The sequence below is a fragment of the Scardinius erythrophthalmus genome, assembly GCF_964197995.2.
Source record: "Scardinius erythrophthalmus genome assembly, chromosome: 4".
NCBI classification, from domain to species: domain Eukaryota; kingdom Metazoa; phylum Chordata; class Actinopteri; order Cypriniformes; family Leuciscidae; genus Scardinius; species Scardinius erythrophthalmus.
The window spans coordinates 16,430,739-16,449,570 of NC_138224.1; the positions used below are offsets into that span (position 1 = coordinate 16,430,739).

General features: G+C 38.6%; 1 protein-coding gene across 1 annotated transcript in view; it reads right to left on the minus strand.

The window, feature by feature from the left end:
* The window catches only part of ppp1r12a (protein phosphatase 1, regulatory subunit 12A), a 72,436-nt gene extending 53,807 nt beyond the window's left edge, over nucleotides 1–18,629 (minus strand). The window contains exon 1 of the mRNA XM_081362912.1: nucleotides 18,342–18,629. Within this exon, the coding sequence (XP_081219038.1) occupies nucleotides 18,342–18,578 (237 nt within the window). The 5' untranslated portion in view covers nucleotides 18,579–18,629. The remainder of the gene's footprint in view (nucleotides 1–18,341) is intronic.
* Nucleotides 18,630–18,832: the final 203 nt, after the last annotated feature.

Below are 18,832 nucleotides of genomic sequence, written 5' to 3' on the forward strand. Positions count from 1 at the left end.
CAGTGTGCAAAGTATTACTTTGTATTATGGAGTCTGGAGATCCTTATTTCTTGTTGAAGGGGAACTCTGTTCCTGGGACACGTTCCTTTCTACTGTTTCAACTGAATTTTATTAATATTGATAGTGTTTGGATTCTTTCAATGTTTTTTTTTCGAATTCTGCATTAGCAAAACACAAAAAATAAATAAATGATAAAATTATAAATCTTTACCCGGACAAGTGACTTTTGTGCATGGACAAGTAAAACATAAATTTACTTGTCCGAAGGACAAGTGCCTCAAAAAGTTAATGTCAAGCCCTGAATATAGATAAAAAACATCAATTAAAAAAAAAAATTCTAATTCATGTAGGCTAATGAGAATTAGGGGGTTTAGGGTGAAATATGATGTGCATATTGTCGACAGGTTTCGTGAGATTCACTGTGAGAGTGAAAGAGGATAAAAAAAAAACTACTGCTCTACGGCAGGAGGCCATAGAAAGGGGTACAGCTGGACTTGAGGGGGGGGAGTGCAAAAGCCTTACTTTGCCTCGCCAGCCGCTGACGACCATATATGGCCCTGGGATTCCCATGGAAAAAAAGACGGCATGGTAGAGGTAGAGGGAAATTAAGGAAGAGATTGTATACGCTGCACTCCAGCTTACACCCAGCAGCCAAAACAATACCAGCCGGCAAGAGCCATGTGTGCTTCTTTGGGCTGTGGCCATAGAGGGGGTTGGTGGCTGGTATTACGTCTAAACTGCTAGGGTGAATAGTACATTTGTATAATGCTGCCCCTGTCCTGGCATTTAGACTATGGAAGAAAAATAAAGCAGACAATTTGCAACAGTGACATTTCTCTGGAAGTGTCAAGGGCCGTTATGGGTCCGGTTAGGTTTGAGGGCTTGTAGCAGTGTCAGCGCCTATGATCGGTCATGCTCCAGGGAGCTGCTTAATTACACGTCCCTGAAAGACGAGGGTTAGGAGATGCTGAGAGCCAGCTGACTGTGTGGCTTCATCCACAGACGGCGCTACTGTCGACGATGACAGGACATAGATCACTGGAAGGAAGGAGGCTAGGAAAGAGAGAGCAAGAGAATGGACATTTTGAATGTTTCACGGTGATTCAGAAGTCTTCAAGGGGGAAGAGTGAAAACATTGGGATACATGTGGAAGTTCGGGGAGAGTGGATGATTATTTTGCATGTGTTGTTGAGCATTTGACATGTGAGGACATGAATACATAGGGTATTTTTTAAGGTGGGCAGGGGGTCCAGGTCATTTTGAAACCAAGTGGAATACAGTGAATTTGATATCTGAAAGAACTGGAACCAGCTCTTAGGGACAAATGTTGGTTGCCCACTTTTGGCAACCCTTCCATTTTTCTCTGTCAGGGCTCTAACCCTTGTTAAACACACATGAACAAGCTATATCAAAGTCTATAAAACTATAAACACCCAGGCAAGTGTGTTGTAGCAGGTTGGAGCTAAACTCAGCAGAAAAGTGGCCCTCCAGGAGCAGGACAGGACACCCCTAATGTACGCCCTAGTGAAACTTCCTTCCCAATAGAATCAAGTGCGTAGTAGGGATGTGACTGAGGACATTTTCCCACCAGTTAATCGACATGTGACAAACGTAAAATGCACGCGTCCGCACGGGCATTCATAATGGTGTGGAGCAGCACTGTTTTGTTGTTGAGCTTTCCTTTAAGAATAATAGGCTATTGAAGCAATATGCCCGAATTGGCGCTAATTTGAAAGTGAAACTAAAATGGGCACGTCCGCACAAGGCAGCGTTTTCAGTTAATTCCTATGGAAAAACGCTTGCTCTATTCTGCTCGCTCCACGCCCGTGGACACGTGCAGCCGTGCGCATTTCAGTTTCACTTTCAAATTAGCGCCAATTTGGGGCGGATTGCTTGAATAGTTAGTTCATTAGCCTATTATTCTTAATGAAAAACACAACAAAACAGTGCAATGACAAATTCGCTTAAATAGGCGCTTTTACATTTCGCTCTGACACCAAATATTCCGCAGTCATCTTGTCAGTCAGCTCCTCACTCTCGTGATTAATGAAATCTGACTCCTGCCGCTGATCTGTGCTGCGATTCTCGTTCGGCTCACGATTTATTAAGCAGACACGTTCAGTTTAATAGTGTCTGTTCTCTAACTGAACTAAATGATTTTATAAAAAAAAAAAAAAAAAAAAAAAATCAAATCGACGGTGGGGGATGGGGGGCCGCGGCGGGCAAGTGATGTGACCAGTGTTGCTTCTGAACACCGGTAACACAGACTATCGTAGCAAGCCTAGAGCGTAGGCATAAGGTTGATGCAAGTCTGGTCCAAAAGTTTACAGGCATGCAAAGGAGGGTGTTTTACAGCCATCTCTAGGGGTGGATGAAGATCACTTTTAACGCCTTGGTGAGGAAATGAAAAAATAAACACTTACTTCCTGTTCCACGGACAAAGGGTTTTTTTCAACACCCTTTTCCACTCTCACAACTGAATGCCCCCCTCCACCCATTACTGTCTGATAAACCATACTCAAACAAATGACAAAAAGAACACTCCTAATAAACACACACAAATAAGAAAAAAAAGCTCAGGAAAAGGTCAGAAGCAGCTGACCTTCACCCTAAGTCACTGCTGTACCATTGCAATTTTGGATTCAAGTGTATACATTTGCGTACATGTTTTCCCTCGTCCACTTGTATTCCTCATCTCCAATCTGTGTAAAACCCAAACAAACATTCCGACATCTGGTGACTGCAAGCTACAAGCTCTAAACATTTGATTGGCTCCATCTGGACAAGAGCGCAAATTCACGATCACATCAGCCCGCATGACGTTCCACGCCCACACGCGCTGACAGTCATTAGCAAATTGCTAAGACGCTGACCACTGCTGACGTTCCTCTGTTGTGACTCAACTATCGGTGTTAAGTAAGGGACACACATTTTGACTGCATAGCTCTAAACATAATTTAATGGTGTGTGTAAAGTAAAATTGCATGGTCAAGGTGAAATAGCAAGAACAAGGTGTTGCTGTGTTAGTCATTGTGGCTTCTCATTTCCTGTTTTTGTTTTTCCCGGTCATGCTATTTGCATCTACAATTTACAACAATGTAAATGTAAACAACATTTACAACTAAACGTACAGGGAAATAGTGGATTTAAATGTATTATGTTTTTGCAGGAATGTGTAAAAGAATAATGCAACTTCTCAAAAAGGGTTGTAGCATGCTGACATTGTGCAAAACAGATTCTCAGCAGCATGCAAAACCATTCTCTTAGAAATAGCATCAGTTCATCAGTTTTATAGCACTAGCTGCTACAGCACCAACTTCAAAAAATTCTAAACAACTGGTGGACTTCACATAATCTGCTGTGAGCAATACTATAAAGAAAATATTTGCTAAGAGATCTCTATTGGACCTCTATTACAGACCGGACACCACATACAATCTCTATATCATTTTAGAAACATATTGCTGCATTAAAGAAAATAATTGGTATTGTCAGATGGGTTAAATCTTGCATTTAAGTATGCAAGTAGCCAGAGTGAGAATTATGAAAGATTCTGTGTGTGTTTCGGCAGCTTCAATGTGATCTATATAAGGATGTGTCTCTGTGATGCAATAAGAGCAAATTTCATTTGTGAGTGGGCAATTAGCAGCACATCTAAAAGCTGTCGGTCTCTCACTGTTTGAAGAGATGGGTGGCACATCATTAAAGATCTCTGCAAATAGTTAATCTCATTTTTGTAAATAAGCCACTCCGATTCGGCTCTTTGAAAGAGGTCCCTCACTTCCCAAAATAGTTTGAACTGTTCTATAAACACATTAGAGGGGTAAATTTCAGGTAGAACATTGTTTTTCACAGAAACGCTTATTTTAATACTCTTTGAGGTTTGGGAGAGATTTTAACATGCTTTTTAGAAAACTTTCATTACAATATCAAAAACACTGAATAAAAGTTAATCCCAACAGATAGATTTACAAAATGTATTCCTGAAATGGAGTGTGAGGATGGGCTGAGAGTAGCAAACGCATTGAAGGTACTAGGGCTGCACAATATATCGAAATAAAATCAATATTGCAAAATGGCTTAATATGATTGTGAAATCACACAGACTGCCATTTATAAATAGTGGCACTACTCATCTACAAAAGCCCAAAGGTTTAACGTATGAAAATGAAGAAATTAAGACGTAATACATTAGTATTGTAATTTTACAGTTGTACTATAAACTTTTTTTTTTAAGTAAAGGAATAAAAGAAAAATTATCCATATATTCCAGCTTTTGTAAATTACTTTTAAATTTGCACACCCCCAACAAAATCACCCCACTGATTCTAGATTGATTATTTATTTCCAAATATAGCCTACCTATTCAACTCATCTGGTGAACATTCCTGCATTTCTCCATATAGAAATATATAATCGCAAAAGTGAATATCGAAATGTCAGTTATCCATTATCGTGCAGCCCTAGAAGGTACTAGTGATGTGCAAACCTACACACTTTCAAAATTGACTAGTTAGTGGGTTGTCTGTATAATTAGGCTGGTTTAGGGCTCACCTGACCCAAATCAGATATATTTTTAGGTTCTATGTTAACACAGTTAAAACACTAATTAAATCACTGCTGCTAGACACATACTGTACAAAAATTGATATAGACTAGTTTACCATTATGACCTATCCCTATTAGTTAGACTCAAAAATATTCAGCAGCAGCTCCTTAGAATGCTTAAATGTTATTGCCAGAAGCAGGCCATGTTGGCTCTTTTACAAACTTGTAGTGGGACCACAGACTTGAATTGAGCTGTAAGCAGTTAAGAATCCATGCATGCTATTTATCACTATCCTGCAGACTCTTGGCCAGCCGGAGCAAGAGAGCCCTGCCCTTATAGCCTGGTGGGAGAAAAAAGAAAGAAAGAGACAGGCATGCAAAGGAAAACGTAAGCTGATGTCATTTCACTTGGACCAAGGGCAGAAGACATGCCTCATGTCTGAGGGGAGACCCAAGTGGTTCCTCAGCTTTTTCTGAGAACTTCCTTGTACACCGTATTCTGTACACCGAAACACCAGGACTGTGTCCAAAATCACCCACAATACCCGTATATAATGATAGGACAAATTTTTAGTGGTGTCCGAAACAATATTGGACATTATTGAGTCCACTCATTCAATCCCATGATGCACCGTTGTTTCATCTGTTGTCTCTGAACATGTTGTTGACTTGACTTTAGTTTTGGTTACATCTAACCACTACAGAATACCTGTGCACTGTAAGAGTCGCATCGAATCCCCACAACGGCAGAGGATGGTGTCCGCATCCCTTTCACTGCACTCCAAATTCGCTCACTCGTTTTCATTCACTCCCTCAAGTTGACTTAATTAGTGGATTGGTTTAGGGAATAGTGAATGAGGGTATAGTGGGTGATTTCAAATACAGCATAGAACTTTTCCCAAGCAAATACAGAAAGTGCCAGCATTGAGTAAAAACACGACAGCCACAAAGGTTCAGTATGAATGTGAAAAGCGACAAATAATAAGACAAGCAATAGTACAAATAAATACAATAGAACAAACATACAAATGAAATAAACAGTGCTTTCAGGTTGGTCTAACAGTAGTTTTCAGGTACAGAAATTGAATAAAGTAATCAAAAGTAAAACACTGCATAGTCACCACTGTATAAATTAAATATAGATTAGCTAATCCTTATTAAAGTTACAAAAGTTATTCAGTCAGGAGTAGCAAGTTAAGACACCACTTAAAACATAGCTAACAAACTACGTTTACGAGGGTACTTGACAAGACAATTTTGTGTGAATATGTGCGGTTAAGAGAAAGACGACGTAAAATAAATCAATTCAGTATTTGCACGCTAACTGAGATGCAAACTTCTGGCCGTGGGCTTCGGATGTTTGTTGCGCACACAAAACTTTCAAACAGACCGCGATTACTGAATTGAGTGAATATTTAAATTGACAAGGCTTAAAAACACGTGCAAATGATAAACTTTCGTGACGATGCAGCACTAGCCAGATTGGCCAAGTTGTTTACCCTGGCCCCAGGCCATCGGGCAGTCCTTATTGTCGAGCCCCGACATTGAAAACTACTGGGTTTACAACAAATATGCTCAATGTATTCTTTTGGACAATTTCCAGTAAAAAGTTGCTGAACTAAATGAAATTAAGCAGCAATCACTCAATAGTGATTCTCTCAAATAAATGGCTAATTACCATTCATGACATAGCGTAATCAACATTCAAAACAAAACAGGCTCTTATCAACGCATCAACCAATTAGAAAGCCAATCAAAGAACAGCACACACCTGTTGATTGGATAATGCTGGCAATCATGTGTATGAAAGGTTAAGACAGCAATCAGTGTGTGTCTGTGGACTGCAAGGTGGGCTTCAGGCTCTAAAACATTCCTAAAGAATTTTGTGCAACAGCAATACTCAGGTAAACCAGTTTGAACCTGCAGTGACGCTTGTCTGAAATTGCTTCGCCATATAGCCTAGTCATCAAAACCAATGGAGGACATTCCAGAGTTTGGTGGCAGCTCAGAGAAATCAATTACAATTAAAGTGCCACTAAATTAACCCAATTAAAATATAATTTAAGAACATTATCATATAAACACAGATAATTGCTGGTAATTCAGTGTTCTCCCACCCTTAGAAATGCTCTATGAAGGCATCGTCGAAATGCAGTAGGCATTAGTGTTGTCAAAAAATTTCGATAAATATCGATACGGAAATATCTGAACGGTACCAATACTAATGTCCCGAAGTATCGATACTCCCATACTAGCCGAGCTGTCACTTTCACTTCTCTCCAAAGGCGTGTTGATAAACACCACACGTGACCGCACTCATCTCATTGGCTCTGGTTAAATAACAAAAGCGAAGTTTATGGAAAGATGGCGAGTGCGGCGCCCTCACGACCGGCTTTGGTTGATAAAGAACACAGCGAGCGGGCATGTCGGAGAATAGCGCGGACACGCGTTAAAAACACACCGCGAGCGAGCATGTCGGAGAATAGCGCGGACACGCGCTTCACACTGCAAGCGGACATGTCGGAGAATAGCGCGGACACGCGCTTCACACTGCACACTTCAGAATATGGTTCTGAAGAAAGTCATTTCATTAATAAAAATACAACGGCTCATGTTAGCTCTGGTCCAATGAAAAAATATTAACAGATAGAACTCAAGACATTTTTGTAAAATATAGGCTACCTCATTGTCATGTTCTAGACTTGTTATATTCAGCTTTAAATAAATAAAAATACCCCCTTAATATTGTGGCAGTTTTTTTCTCCGTGGTGGTATCAAAAATGGTATCGAATATCGATATTTTTTAAGGTATCGTATCGAAGTTAGAAATTCTAGTATCGTGACAACACTAGTAGGCATATATAATTCAAAACACAAAACTCACAGACAGCTGCTTTTCAAATGCTCATGTGCGCTTTGTGTAGAGAGCTTGCGGCATGCGGCTGTATGCGACATGCATAAGTGGTTAAATGCATATAAGAAATCTCAAAATGCTTTCATGAGGCGAAATTAACGTAAACACAATCAGTTAGATCTTAAGGGATTAAACAGACAGAACAAAACATCTGTGCATAAGTGTGAGTTAGACTTACTGTGGTAGTCGGTGTTACATGGTGTTCGGCTATACAACGATTAGGCCTACATTACTTGGCCGCTGCCCCCACTGTCGTTTCCAAGAATCATTTTGGAATCAGACTGTGACTCCCGGAATCGGATCGCGAGGCACCTAAAGATTCCCACCCCACAACGTTTTTTTATTGTGCACCAAGTTGACGCAGGAATTGACATCGCCAGCAAAAATTTCAAAACCAAGGCTGGGCTTCACAGTTTTTCCACCCAACTGCGATACCCAAATGCAATGGAAGACCGGGCAACGTGTTAAGAGACAACAGATGACACAACGCTGTAACTTTACTTCTTTAACAGACTTCCTGCCCTTGATTATGGGTTCCTTTCAAACATCCAACTGAAAATATCTCAACACTGCCTGCCTGACAGGGCCAAACCTGCTTATTACAAACTGTAAAACATGAACTGTTGGTGTGCTGGTTTCTAATATTAGCATGTCAATCAAGCAGTAGACAGACTTTGATGACTACACAACGCCATAGTGACGGCCAAGAATCATTTTAGTTTCGGCTTAGCATAATATTGCACAGGAAAAAGGCCAACACAATAAACATGTCAATTGAACAGATCGCTAACCTTTGATTAAAACCTTTACCATGCTGATTCATCCTGACAACTCCCACCCACTTCCAATAAACAATGAATAATTGAGTGACATGCAAATTACACGTCCATAACATATGCATGAGAAACCTGGTGATGGGATGGACCCCATCAGAAACCAATTTAAAAACAATTACCATGAATTATTTAAGACAAATATGGCATCATAACATTTGCACTTACTGGACCAGAAAATGTCAAAACGCATGGCCTAACAATTTAATAAACCACCCAACAATGTTAAATTAAATCTATAAATTATTTCATACCTTTAACACAAAACCACTGACCTGTCTTCAGCTTTTAACTCTCTCGTAAAAACCAAAATTCCTTAATTATGGTACCGCCAAAGCCAAAGCACACACACTGACATCAGTTTTTGGCTTGCGGCAAAGCGTGCTTTTTGCACCAACCAAGAGGAAATAATGGCCCACACACCTAATTTATGTCAGGGCTGATTTCCTTTAGGCCTGAGCTCATACACTGACGACAGAGAATCCATCACCCTTTTACATAACATTACTATGACCATCATCAGCCAAACTGATATCATGATTTAGCAGAAACGACAATAAAATTGAATGGAATACAGAGAAATTGGAAGAAAAAAGAAAAGAAAAAAAATCTTAGACAATTTAGTCTAATTCAAATGGTCATCACGGAATGTCTACCACATTTTGCAAGACAAAACATTGTGTCATGCCATACCAAAGTTTACCATGGTAACCAAGTTGTACATTTTCCTACAGACATAAAAAGGTTCTGAAAGCTTCTTATGCTGTCTGAAAGATATATTACATATTCATCGATTTCATTTATTATGGTTTTACGTGGTAAATATGGTATTCTGTAGAACTGACATTGAGTTATTTGTTTTTCTGCCATATACAGTACCAGTCAAAAGTTTGGAAACATTACTATTTTTAATGTTTTTGAAAGAAGTCTCTTATGCTCATCAAGCCTGCAGTTAATAAAATAAATAAAAATAAATAAATAAAAACGTAATATTATGAAATATTATTACAATTTAAAATAATGGTTCTCTTTTTTAATATACTTTAAAATGTAATTTATTTTTGTGATGCAAAGCTGAATTTTCATCAGCAAGTACTCCCGTCTTTGGTGTCTTAAGATCCTTCAGAAATCATTCTAATATGCTGATTTATGATCAATGTTGGAAACAGTTGTGCTGCTTAATATTTTTTTTATAACCTGAGATACTTTTTTCAGGATTATTTGATGAATAAAAAGTTAAAAAGAACTGTATTTATTTAGAATAGAAATCTTTTGTAACAATATACACTACCGTTCAAAAGTTTGGGAACAATAACTTTTTTTTTTTAAAGAAATTAGTACTTTAATTCAACAAGGATGCGTTAAATTGATAAAAGGTGATGGTAACGATTTATATTGTTAGAAATGTTTTTATTTTGAATAAATGCTGTTTTTATGAATAAATGCTGTTAACGTTTTACTCATCAATGAATCCTGAAAAAAGTATTCCAAAAAAATATATTAAACAGCACAACTGTTTCCATCATTGATAATAACTGAGTATCAAATCATCATATTAGAATGATTTCTGAAGGATCTTAAGACACCAAAGACTGGAGTACTTGCTGATGAAAATTCAGCTTTGCATCACAAAAATAAATTACATTTTAAAATATATTAAAAAAGAGAACCATTATTTTAAATTGTAATAATATTTCATAATATTACTGTTTTTTTTTGTTGTTTTTTTTTTGTTTTTAACTGCAGGCTTGATGAGCATAAGAGACTTCTTTCAAAAACATTAAAAATAGTAATGTTTCCAAACTTTTGACTGGTACTGTATGTTCCGAAGTTTTCACCACAAGACTAGAAACTGGGAGAGAAAAAAATGTATTCCAAAATGATTGGGATGATTTTGCTGGAGAGTGGTGCATTTGTATAAAAAAATCCAAGCCTTCTCTATTTGATAATTGCACAAAGCCATATAGCAATACCTAATGTAATTTGCTATAAAGTGCATCCCTAGTTTTCTAGCAAAAAGTATGGTTGACATGGCAAGTTTTTGTAAGGGCTGAGCTCTTACAGAATAGCATCTCCTTGTTTCCCAGGAACGCAGGCTAATTTAAGGTTCATTTAAGTCCAAATTACCTTGGCCTGGTTTTAGATTTCAGGCCCTAATACAAACTATCTCCTGCTCAGATCAGGTGATATGTAGTATCCCACAACGCTCCCTGTTAAACCTTTCTTTTATGCCAATAAATGTTTTGTTATTGAGTATATCCTGTGGAACCACGTGCAGTTGTTTCTTGTGAAGAATAATCTAAATGTGTGTCACCTCATGGAGTTCCGGAGGGGAAAAAAGTTTTATCTAGGCACACTAAAACTTGAAAAAGCTAGCAAATTTGATGATGGCAAATCTCCAAAAACACTGAAGATGCACAACACAAGTTCTCTTGATTGTTGTTTTGAATCACTCAATTCATCAATTACAGCAACCCAATAATGACTGGGCTGTCCATGCTGACTCACAACGTAAAGAAAAAAAACCAACCTCTCACAAACAAAGGTTCACAAACAATGCAAAGAATCCTGAGGAGTGTTTCTTTGAGTATCTACACCAGATATCAGCTGACATTCCAACTGGGCGGCTCAAGACACAGCTGGGAATCTAAGGATTCACAATGCATGCTGACATTGCTGAGATTATCACACTGCAGTACTATGAACGATGACAAACACGTTAAATAATAGTTCACCCGAACATGAAAATGCTGTCATTATTTACTCCCCCTCATGTTGTTACAAACCTGAATGCCTTTCTTCCACAAAAAAAGAAAAATTCTGAATAACTCTGAACCTTCAAAAAGGATGACAATAGAAGAATCAAAGTAGTCCAAATGACTCCATATTCCAAATGTGTGTCTGAATCACGCACTGTCTGAGTAGCTACTACATTTGATAAGGAACGTACTTTGCGAGTTTGCGACCGTAAAAAAGTATGTTCTAAACAGTATAAATGTGTGTAGTAGAGGTGGGCGATATGACCAAAATCTTATATCACGTTATGAGTAATTTTATTTCACGATAATATAGCCTTCATCACCATATAGTTATTTTGTTTACATTCACTCAAGTCAAAATGACTGAGTTCGGACATACATTTCAAACACTGTTTTTCTCCTGTATAGGGAAATATTCAGACGCAGGGCAATTATATTTGAGGAAAAGATGGACATTTAAGTAGTTATTCATTCAAAACCAAATTAAGTGAGTTGAACAGATCAATCTGATTCAGTGAGACCAGATTTGTGAACCGGATCAATTGATTTCCTGAAAAGATCAGACAAATCTGTCTATTGATGCTTTTCTCATGAACTCGCCAGGAAGACTTGGAATACTGTCATATAGACTACTTTTATAGTGTACAAATTTCTACTTTTGTGTTCCACAGAAGAACAGAAAGTCATACGTTTTGGAGCTAGATGGTCAGTAAATGACAATTTTCATTTTTGGCTGAACACAATGACTAAAAAATAATTAAAATAGAGAGTACAAGATGTTAAATTTCACTTTAAGTAGCACCATTTCCTTGAGCTTCCCTTCCTGGACGCTGTCACATCAGCTCACAGGTTATCCATCTTCATACCACACCATCTTTATGCATCGTCTCTTTGCAAGTACTGTTGAACAGACAGACTCATGTAACAAGAGACAATGTGGCACATCTGTCACAGAATGACAGATTAAAACACAAATGAATGGTAGAACTATTGTTTTGCCCTAATGAGCGCCTTAATTGTGCCTCTATTTCAGAGAGGAGTAAAACAATGTGACTTTTGAGGTGGAGACCTTTTTGGCTGGGGGTGTAAGTGACAGCTGAGGAATTCTGGGTCTTTCCACTGGGTGAGAGACACGGCAGGAATGCAGGCACAGGACGACTGCATGTCTTCACCTACCTTCTTACTGAAACCTACCTAAACTCTGACCTCACCGATGATGAAAGCACTGCAGAAAGCAATTCCACCAATGCCGCAAATGACACGTTTCGGACTGAAAGGCTGCAGCTTCCATACAAGGTCGAACAGACTTTAAGATTATATCATGTAAACCGTACATTTGAAAGATATTGTAGAAACACGCATCCTTGAAAAACATTAAGGAATAGTGTTGCAGACACCAACGCTTTAGGCCTTGGGCGTAATCTGCTGTTTCTCGCCTCTATTTGCATACCGCCTCCACAAAGTTGTTGAGCCACTAGATAAATTCAACCATTTTCTTAAACTGGTTAACTGGAATGATTATATACATGAAAGATGCACCGTATTTCTGCCAACACTCCTATCTGGGAGAATTTCTATAAAATATGTCCAGATGGATATGTGGACCTTTTTAAAAAATGTTATTAAATCAGAATAAATTTAAATAAACAGTGCAATTATGTATAATTTATTTATTATCATTTTTACTTTGTAAATTATATTATGCAATGCAAAGGTTGTAAAAAAGCCTAAATTTTTATGCAAAATGTATTTGTTTTAAATTAATACAGTTTGTTATTAATATATTTAATACAAAAATATATTATGGAAATAATCTAAATACACTGGTTGTAAAAAAATATATATTTTCTTCATACAATATTACTGTTAAAATCTAGATTATGAAAATATTTTTTTTAAATATATAATATACATTCTTTTAAATTATGTCAACGCAAAGGCTTTATAAATAGGCATCATTTTCATTGTGCAAAAAAAAAAAAAAAAAAAATTTGGAGGGGAAATATTGACATGGACCAGTTCTTGACAGGCTTTGCAAGATTCACTCTTTTATGGATCTTTTCGATTCTTTTTTCAAGCATTTTCTAACACAAAAGTTAAGATGCAAAGTAAGTTGTGGGCAAAATAAAGAGAACAACATAATGCAAGCCAGATTCAAACATGACCCCTGTGGGCACAAGTGCTTTCGAGTGCCATGAGTACCTGAACTACCCACTATGTCATGGCTCTGATACAAAGCGGATGACTTTTGATTCAAAACATCAATCCACACAACATCCAAGCTACGAACAGAAGCCTGTGCCAGGTTTCTTAACTATGAGCTTGAACAGTGCAGAATGTGGGTTGACTGGGTGCTAAAGTTAGCGCTCTTGCACTCTTGCCTGCAAGCCCGACTGCACGTGATATTTATAACCTCAGCCATACTGCTACAAAAGTCACTGGAACCAGCACAGCATGTCCCTCCATGGATAAACACAGCAGCGCACTGAAAGTGAGGTCACTACCTGTCGCCGGCAGCACAGATGCGGTGAAACGCTCCCGAACGGGTCCCTGTTCTACCTTCACTACCTTGAGTATATGTGGGCTGACTGGATTGAGTCAGACACTCTTTTACAGTTCGGCAAATAATGAGAAAACTAGCAGCCCATACATCATTTTGCATGAGTAATAAGAATAAAACCTAATTGTGGCTCAGTCAAAACACTGGTGTGAGTAACCAGCGGTCCATTTCCTGCTTCTAGAGCCTGCTTGGGGCATTAGAGTCATGTTGGGAGAGCCCAGGGTGACCAAAACACCAACTTTTGCTGTCATAATGATGTCTAAATAAAGATATAACCACACCACATGACTCAAATCCTCAATGGTTTAATAATGCAACAGCAGGTTTAAAAAGTGATTTTTCACTATTATTTACAACAGGATCTGCATTTTCATGGGTTTAAATTAAAGATTTTTGTTAAATGAGACAAAAAAAAAAAACTTCTAGCATCAAAACAACTACTCTCCAGCTATAAAATAATCTTGATTTTCAAAAGTTAACAAATTTGCAACAGCTGAATGTAACATTTTTGACAAGCCAAACATCTATGAGCAACCCATAATTTATTTAAGCCAAGAAACAGATCCCCTAAAATAAGTATAATGAAGTATTTTGAATGTCTCCAGCACATTTATACTTACCCAATTATCAAACATAGTTCACCCTTTATGCACGTTACCACGTCCGTCAAAAACTTAGGCTGGCTATCCGCTGGAATCATAGACAGTAAAAGAAATGGACACAGCGACCCCATTGGATTCAACGGAGAAAAGTGAAGTCAATTAGAAGCTCTCACTTCCTGATGGCTGAGCGTACTGCGCAGACTCAAACTGAGCTTGACGACGTGGATGTGACGTGAGCAACCTGTCTGTCTTCTAGTAGCTGTGCCAAGAGAAATATGAATCATTCCCTTCTGAATCTTGCAGAGACGGAGAGTGTGAGTAGGAGGTGTCCATGAGCTAGGAGCAGGAGAAACTTTTGCTAAGTATTCTGATTAATAATTTTGTTATTTTGCCTCCACGTCCCCCCGATTGCGCGCAAGCTTCTCCTCCTGTCCATACGGTAATTTCTCCACTGTGCGACAGAGAGTCGCATGGTTATGACGCAATCGTTAGCCTATTTTTACACAAACGGCTTCTACGGGGCCATAACGTAAAATACAAGGTAATGGAGCCTTTTATACATTTTCGTGTTTCTTTAGAAATAAATAATGGACAAATGGAGTCTTTAAACGCCTCAGATGTAAAGTTATTCGCTGTCAAAGTGGCGCCAAAATGAATGGGAGTCAATGGAATGCTAACAGCAGGTGGGGGTCGGCTGATCAATGGCGGCACCCGGGGAAGCTTCAGTGTTTTATGAAACATTGGCCCCCTGGCTGGAATATCAGAACTAAAAACATCGACATAACACGCTCACTCGATTTATACTCACTCACTGAATCACTTCACTGAACGTACGCAATACGTAACGCACGCGAGTATACTTTTGTTCTTCAATCGCTGAAATTGAATCGGAATGATCGGGGAACTGAGTGAAATACGTCACAATGCTTGCTAAAGAAAATAATTAATAATCTTGAAAAACGTCGCTGGTTCAGTAAACATTGTTCAACGAGTTGGCTTTGACAAAAATGTATGCACAAACTACACATTCTGATTCTGACATTCCTGATTTGAATACTTTCAATTATTGTCTATTCTTGACAGGTGATTTTTATAAAATGTATTTAAATGCTATCTTCTTCGTTGTTTAAAATATTACGGCAATTTTCGAAGTTTAAAATTATTTTTACATGATTTGTTACATTTAATTACCCCTTAGCAGACTCGTATCTCTAATCAAGTTGAGGATTTTAAACTGCCTTTCAGTTCAAGTCTAAAGTTACATAAATAAAAGGGAAACATTCGCTAAAGAGGCCGGCAGAGCACAAAGATTGTCATGCATTTAAAGAAGGGAACTTAATAAAAGTGTAATTAATCATTATTAATCAGCCTTGATATGATTTGATTAAATTCAGGGGACTGTGATCAAAATTACGACATTGTGTGGCCTTTTTACACAACCAGTCATTCTCATAAAGACTTTCTAAAATGTGCAGATCTAGTATTCCCATTGACACACCAAATGTATATAAATATATAATATAATATAAATAAAGAATTTAATATAAATATAAAAATATATAATATAAATAAAGTTGTTAAAACGTATCAAATATTTGATGACTGCTTAATGACAATCTGATATATTTTTCTAACTGTCAAGTCCTCTAAATACTACTACATACTTATACTTAACATTTATAAGAACTGACAATTCTGTAAATACTACACAACTGCTGAAGTGCAATTTACCTGTTGAACACATAGAAAAAAACAAAATAAAGATTGTATACGAGTTGCATTACCAAGTTACAGGTGAATTTGCTTTAATAAGGTTGAGTAGACACATACAATTTGACATGGAAAGCACTTTCTCTTCTATTTTAAAGGTTATGCACTTTTTTAAGCCATCCTTCAATGTATATTCGATTATATTGTGAGGTGCAATTTATTATTAGCAATTCCCCTATCATAACACACCCAGGAACCATTTGTGTCAACACATAAATTCAAATTTCTTGATGCAGTTGTTAAACCAAGTACATTTTAAAGTGCTAAGAGAAGATGTACATCATTTATACACGAAATGCCTCCAGAACAACTAAACCAGTGCATCTTTAACAGCAAGATCAGTGTGTTTAAAAACAAATACCATTCGCTATGAACTCACTGCCTGCTGGTCACATGCTAAAATTCTCCGCTACCTCACACGTCTACATACATAAACACACACAGCAGACCCAATAGAGGAAGAAGCCTCTCCACTCAGTCATGGATGGGTCTCAAGAGCTGCATCCAAATTCCTTCCTCCCCGTGTCTGAACACCGGCCCAAAAAAAGGCAAGTGCTTTTAAACGCATGAGCCTGTACAGACAACCTCCTGCCGTCACTTACAGATACATCAAACCCAGAAGACTCATTGCAGGGCCGTAGATATTACGGTTTGCAACCTCAAATGCCACCCTTTCCTGTTTAAAAATGAAGACGCTTATAGAGACCTAAACACTTATATGACAACTAGAACCTTAAGTTCAAATATAAAAACTCAGCTTCTTTGAATTAGGTTCATCAGGATTGCTTTGCAATGTTTTTACACATGAAATCTGTCTGTGAACATGTTGATTGTGTCTGTATCCAAAATATTACCCCAAAATGAAAATTCTGTCATCATTTACTGAACACAAAAGAAGATATTTTGAAGAATGTCAGCACCCAGACAGTTGTATTTTGCCCCCCAACTATGGAAGTCAATGGGGTCCATCAACTGTTTGGTTACCGACATTCTTCAAAATATCTTCTTTTGTGTTCAGCAGAAAGAAAGAAATTCATACATGTTAAAGGAACAACTTATTGTTCCTAACCAGTATGAGTAAATTATGACAGAATTTTCATTTTTGGGTGAACTATCCCTTCAAGTGGAAATCTCACTAAATTGAGCCTATATGAACGGTAACAGGAAAATAGGATCAAATGGCCTAAAAAAAACTCTATTGGTTAACTTTTGCCACACGTAATTCTTTGCAAAAGTCATTTGCGCCTAAATCAGTCCTAAATGGAAAAACTAAACTAAAGTGACATCTTTCACGGATGTTTACAGTCAAGCCAAAGAAACTAGCCTACGTCTTAAAGAGACAGTTCACTAAACAAAAAGTCTGTCATTATTTACTCAATTTTAGCATGTTTCGAAACTTTCTGACTTTCCTTCGAATGCGGAAGGCAAATCTAAATGTTAAGAAGAATTTTAATCAGTGACAGCGCCAGTCGCCGCTCGTGTCCATTCATTGTACGATAAAAAGCTGCAGTGAAAGTGAACGGTGAATGGAGCTGTCATTCCGCCAAAAATCATCTTTTGCTTTACATACGTAAGAAATGCATACGGCTCTGGAAGAACATGATAATGAGTCAATGAACATTTTATTTTCTGAGCGAATTATTCGTTTTTTCGTTCGCGAATTAACTGCATTTTGACTGCTTTTGCGCTCCCTCGCAGTCGTATTTTATATCATTACATCTCCCGCACAGAAATCATAATGTAGACGGTCTTTCTCCACAAATGCCACAATTTCGGTCAATAATCTGTAACGCAACATACGTGTCAACACAGGGCAGCCTCTTTCCAAATACACCGCCGTGCTAACTGGTTGCTAAGCACCTTCTCAGCGTTATTTCAATGGTGACTAGCAGATCAAAACACATTTACGAGTCGGATCAGTACTTATATATAGAATAACCCCCATGCACATTCATCCGACGCCTTTATTAACAGATTTAAGTGTCATTGTGCTGTAGATCATCTTCTGTATGCACTGATCTATGAGCTGAGCGGCTAACAGGCTAACCAGCAGCTAACACATACACACACACCCGACAATCACTCAGACAGTCCTCTTCCTGCATTCACACACTCTTTTACACACAAATACGTTTATTCCAGGATCATCTATCCAGCACAGTGCGCATAAAAAGCAAATATCTGTTTCGATCACAGCCCAATTAGCTTCAGCGGCTACGGGGTTCCGCAAAACGGCCCGACGAAGATCGTGATGATGATGATGGTGGTGGTGTTGGGCTGAGTAAACACTGCCAGAGAGCAAGCCGTCCTCGTACACGGATCTGTGCACAACCGCCACCTCTGAGGCGCTCTTACCTGGTGCAGAGCGGTGAGTCCGTCCACATTGGCGTAGTTGATGTCCGCGCCGCGGTCGAGCATTCGCAGCACCTCCTCCGTATCGCCGCTCGAGCAGGCGGCCAGAAACACGGCGCCATCGTCGAACTTCACCTTCGTCTTCTTCTTCTTCAGGACGGGCGGCTCAAGGTCCGTCTCCGAGCCTATCCAGCGCTTCAACTGTTCGTTCCTTTTCTGCTTGGCGTCCGCCATCTTCATCCCCTCTAGCCTGGCGCTTCTTATCTGTCTCGAATGGAAGATATACTTTATACTGCCACTATCCCAACACAGCGCGCTGGGGCGTGGGAGGGGACGGCACGGCACGGGAGAGGGGAGGGGGGTTTAGGCTCACAAACCTGGTTACGCCGAGATATCGCGAGAGCGAGCGACGTCAGCCCCGGATCTGCAGCATAACGTCATCTTTATGGGGCAGTAAAGAAAAAAAAAGGCTGTCTACAGTATATGCAAATATG